This window comes from Belonocnema kinseyi, chromosome 7 (genome assembly GCF_010883055.1).
Source record: "Belonocnema kinseyi isolate 2016_QV_RU_SX_M_011 chromosome 7, B_treatae_v1, whole genome shotgun sequence".
NCBI lineage: Eukaryota > Metazoa > Arthropoda > Insecta > Hymenoptera > Cynipidae > Belonocnema > Belonocnema kinseyi.
Window position 1 is genome coordinate 4,143,932 of NC_046663.1, and position 5,697 is coordinate 4,149,628.

General features: G+C 31.6%; 1 protein-coding gene across 1 annotated transcript in view; it reads right to left on the reverse strand.

Moving 5' to 3' along the window:
* Window positions 1–2,141: 2,141 nt before the first annotated feature.
* The window catches only part of LOC117176207 (tigger transposable element-derived protein 2-like), a 12,140-nt gene continuing 8,584 nt past the window's right edge, over window positions 2,142–5,697 (reverse strand). The window contains exon 3 of the mRNA XM_033366332.1: window positions 2,142–3,867. Coding sequence (XP_033222223.1) covers window positions 2,649–3,867 — 1,219 coding nt within the window. The 3' untranslated portion in view covers window positions 2,142–2,648. The remainder of the gene's footprint in view (window positions 3,868–5,697) is intronic.

Sequence of the window (5,697 nt, forward strand, 5' to 3'; positions counted from 1 at the left end):
CTACAAGCTATCTAAGGATGGTACTATAGAACGCCACCTCAAGGTAGGCCTAGTGGCGCCATCTCTTGGTCAGGCCGGAAACTTATCAATCCACCCTTGTAGTAGGCTAGCTGTCAACTTCACGCCATGCACGGTATGAGAGCATGGCATGAAGTTGACAGCTAGCCTGGTGGCTGATCACAAATACAGTTACAAAATACACACAGGGCATGTCAATTTTGTCGGCATTTTTCTTCATTTCGCAACGTATTTCGCAAAAATTAGGGTCAATATCATCGAGACGTGGACCTTTGAAAACCTGGTTTATCTCGAGAATTCTTCTATGTCAGAATTGTGAGTAAAAATATAAATTTGCAAACGATTCTAACCGTTCAAAATTTTATTGATCCGAAGATTTCGCAAAACCCTGGATATTCGACAAGTTTTCTTTCATTCGTTCGCAAACCCTTCGGAAAAAATATATACTGATTCAGTGTCGTAGCTATAAAAAAATTCAATTTCGGATTTAACAAAGACCCATAAACATTTTTTATTACAAATTTTTTGAATTCGCCTTTTCGATTTAATAACGCAACTATTTGGTTGAAAATTAATTTTTTTCTCTGATTCAAAGTTAACTATATTGCTCAACATGCTTTTTCTAAATTGAAATTATTTTTTTGACTGAAAATGTAACAATTCCATTTTTGGTTAAAAGTTGATGTTATTCTTGAAAATTGAACTTTCAGTTGAACTTTTTTTCTTGAAATTTGGTCTCTATTTGAAAATTTGTCTTGTTTCATTCAAAGTTGAAATACGTTGTTAAAAAATTATTTTCTTAGTTGAAGATTCATCACTTTAGTTGGAAATTTATATCTTTATTTTTAAATTCGTTTTTTCTTAATGAAAATTCATATTTTTTAATAAAACTGTCATTTTTCCATTTTTGGTTAATAATCCATATTTTTTAGTTGAAAATTCAATTGTTTGTTTGAAAATTTGTATTTTGGGTAGAAAAGATTTGCAAGATGAAAATTCAACTTTTTTGCATAAAATTTGTCTTTTTGGTTAAATTGTCTTTTTTTGGTTCAAATTTGAACCACTTTGTTTCAAAATCATTTTATTGGTTGCAGATTCATCATTTTAGTTGAAACATCATATCTTTGATTGAAAATCGACCTTTTATGTTGATTAATTCATTTTTTTCAATGGAAAATCAACTTCTCCATGTTTGGTTGAAAATTGATCTCTTTTAAATTAGAATTCAACTATTTCACGTAAATTTAACTATTTTAATGAAAATTTAAGTATCTTCTAAAAAATGCGATTATTTTGATAGAAAATGCAACTGTTTTTAGTTGAAATTTAATTGAAATTTAAAAATGACTGTTTGATCATTTATCTTATTAGGTTAAAAATGTAACATATTAGTTAAAAATTCAACTATTTTATTGAAAATTTAATTACTTGGTTCAAAATTCAACATTTTTTGTGGGACATTCAATTTGTTTTTATAAATTCAACTTTTTGTTAAAATTGAATTATTTGCTGTTCAAAATTTAACAGTTTTGTTGAAAATTAAACTTTTTAGTTGAGAATTTAAGTATTTTGTTGACAATTCCTCACTTGGTTAAAATTTGTATTACTCTGTTGAAAATGTAACGATTTTGTTAAAGCCATCTTTTTTCGAAAATTCTTTTTTTTTTCGAAAAATTCGATAGTTTTGTTTAAAGTACAGCTTATTGTTGAACATTGAACTCTTTTGTTGAAAATGCAACTTTAGAGTTTAAAATTTAACTATTTTATTGGAAATTCCACGTTTGGTTAAAATTTTTATTATTTTTCTGAAAATACTTTTTTTGTAATGGAAGTTAAACTGTTCTGGTTGAAGTATTAACTAAGGCATTTTTTTAAAGAATTTATTAAAGAAAATATTTCTTTACACGTACCAAACTTATCTTTAATTAAAGACTGAAGTGATAAATATTAGTCGAAATTATGTATTTTAAAACTTTCGTAACATGTGAAATAAATATTTTTAAAAATTCCAGATTCTTAATAAAATTCCTAGTTTTCTCCCAGTAAAATAAATAAATAATAATTTTAACTTGAAGCAAAAATTTAAAATATTCACTTATGTAGATTTAAGAGAAAATTCCAAGTTTATAACAGAAAATCAAACTTTATTCAAGTACATAATTTATATATAACTAAATTTAAAGTTATTATTTCAACTAGAGTCTTATGTACAATATACATATTTTGCCCTCGGAGAGCTCTAAATTCGCGTTAAATTATCAGACCAGAAATAATGAATTTTATCATTTTGTTCATGTATTTTTCTATAAAATTTAGCTAGCTCAGTGCCTAGTATTACTAAAAAAAGAGGAAAAATTGGATAACTTCCGGTCGACATTTCAGAATCCTGAAATTCCGCAAATAAAAATTGTAAACTTAATTTTTGTTAAATTCATTAAAAAAATTTTGTTAAAATTTTTATTATCATGTTCGGTAACCCCTAAAGGAACCCAAAATTATGCAAGATAATAAATTTGTAAAATTAATATTTGGTAAATTTGTTTAAATAATAAAAATAAAAAAACTTTAATCATCATAATCAGAGAGCCCAAAATGAGTATCAACATATGAAAAATAATTACATGGAGTTCCTATGTCCACGAACATACCTTTCGATCGGTTGCCCAGTTCTCTAATACTTTAATGCAATCAAGGTATTGCGGTAAGCAGTCTTTTCGCGATTCCGCCCAATTTTTGAACTTCATCAAGTGGACAAAAGCCTCTGACGACGAAGTTATTTCCATATTTTCAGAATTGTCTAACACAGTTTCACTTTCCTCGATTTCAGGCTCTCTTGTACCATTTGTAACGAAGCTGGCAAGAACAGGATCTTCAAGTAAATTATCGCTCTTTTCAATTTCAGTTACAATTTTAGATCCATGTATATCATTTGAAACAAGACTTGCAGTATCAGGATTTTCAAACATAGTTTCGCTGTTTTCAACTTTAGGTACAATTTCAGGCTCGTAAATACCATTAGTGACAAAGTTGACAAAAACAGGATCTTCAAGCATAGTTTCGCTCTTTTCGATTTGAGATCCACGTCTACTATTTGCAAGAAAGTTTACAGAATTAGGATTTTTCAATATATTTTCGTTGTTTTTTATTTTAGTCACATTTTCAGGCTCCCGTTTGCGATCTGTAACAAGGCTTACAATGTCACTGTCTGATAGTGACTCCCAACCGCAATCGATGTAATCATTTCCGACCCGATTTTCAAACCAATTCTGGAGATATTCTTTCGTTTTTTCTACAGAAGAATCTGCTCCTGATAATAGTTCCGAAACTTGATCGCAAATTTCATCAGATATACTCATCGAATCATTTGAAGACTCCAGTTCGCTCAGAACTGCATCATCGATGAATAAAGGATCCTCCTCTTGCCCTAGCTTTAAATTGGCCTCTAGCCGAGCCAGAAGGTGTGAGTCGGTCAAAAGCGGTTTCCATGCTTTTTTAAGAGAAGATGATTTCACAGCGTCCCAGGCGAGGCTGAGCATGCCGAAACAATCCGAAAGGTCGAATTCTTTTAAAAACTGAACAGCTCCTTTTGATTTTTCACTGAGCAATAAACGTCTCATTAATTCTTTTTTGTAGAGTTTTTTCGTCGTCGAGATTATTCCTTGAGCCATGGGTTGGTTCGACGCCGTCACATTCGGAGGCAAATATAAAACTTCAAAGTTTTCGTTAATCGCGTTGAGCTCATCCAAAGTCGAATGGCATGGAGCATTGTCAAGGAGCAAAAGAACCTTTCCCGCTATTGCATCCTGTCTTTGACGTTCCAAAACACGCGGAATAAACACATCCTTGTACCTGTAAAAACATATATAGTTTAAAAGAAAAAGGTAAATTATACCATTGGGGCTGTTCAAGTATTACTCAAGCACTTTCCTGGAGATTTTGAACCCCCCCGTCCCCCCATATAAGCAACAGTAAGCATTATCATAAATAATAATGACTATATAAACGTAACGCAGAACTTTTTTTAAACTAATAGGAACTGATTAAATTTGGTAACATTTTTGGTATAAAATTTAAGAATTTTAGATCCATGAAACTTTAAATAACGAACGTAAACATTTTCAGAGAATTTTTAAAAACACTTAATTAAGCTTTTTCTATGAAATTTAAGTATTAAATAGTAGAAGCGTAAAAAATGGATTTGATCCCCTTTGATCCATGTATCCATATTCTTTATTATTGGATAAACGTCACTGTCGTCGACTTCCCAAGAGGAAAATCAACATCGCTCGATACATCTTCCTCCAATAGCCAGTCCGCATCTTCATCTCCGGTTTCAGCATTTTTTATTATGCATAGGAGCTCGTTTGCTCTTTCGGTTGCAATGCGTTGAGGCCGAATACTATTTTTTAAACTTTATTGTGTCAATGTTAGAGAACAAATACCAGACGCCATTTCAGCAGATTTTTCCTATTGAGTGTGAATACCACTAATAGTGAATACCAAGAGCAAGGGGTATAGTTACGTTAAACACCGCTGGATGGCGCCAACAAACATTACTTGTCACAACCCGGGTATCGCGTCCTCTATATATGTCGCGATATTACCGGCCGGACTCGAAAGGTAAACGTGGATCTGTTTAAAAAATTTAAGACCTATGAAGATAGGTGAGTAAAAAAAATAACAGGTTTAAACAGAAAAATAATCACAAGCGTCCACTTTTATCATTTATTTAGAGGAAGGTTATTTTATACAATTAATGTAATGAATGTCGAGTTAAAAATATGAAAAGCTACTCGCGGAAGAGAAAAAACGACTTCTCTAATCAAAAGCTAGTCTAATTCTGCCCTTCATATCAAGAATCGGTCTCCTCTTTTTTTGAGCCTCCGAGGTTCCAGAGCAAGGTTTCTAGTGAAGATCATTTTTTAAGCCAATCAAATTTCTGTGTCCTCCTTTTAAGGAGGGTCTCCAATTTTAAGAAACCCAATCAAAATTAGAATGAAAATGAGACCTCCTTCTTAACTTTCCCATGCATCTCAGAATCCCATTGCTCTTATCTACCCTCGAGTCATGTTTATCCGCACCTACTTGAGATTTTTGAAGCGCCTTGACTCTTGACACTTAGGGTTACTGCAACGATTTAGTTGACCATAACTGTCTGACCAAGGAAAGAAGGGAATGAAAATTGGTTTCTATTATATATTTTATTAGTTGTTAAATTACTAAGGGCTTGAGTGTACTATGAGACTTTTAAGTGAAACTATCTCGGAACGCACCAGAGATCCGAGAAGTTTCTTATTTTATTAGTGTTCCTTTTAAAAAACGATGGGAAATGATTTCAGTTTTCGTTGACGGAATATTCATTTTAGCGTCTTGGTGCCTTCTTTCCTTAGAAAAACTAATTAAATAGCTTTTTTATGACTGACTGTCAGTTTCTTTAAAGCAACAACCTTTTATTAAAAGAAGTACATTTTCCAGAGACAGATTCTTAAGAGGGTTAAATTTTATACTTGTGAACACTTTAGACAAAATAAAATATAAATTAAAAATGTTTCTCAGAAAATCTGTCTCATCTATCGAAACTATTAAGTAAGGTCTTATATGCTAACTTACTCTAAGTGCATTCATTTACCCGAGAAAAGAAACAGGCTTTCTGGTTCTTTTCTCGGCTTGTCTCACGCC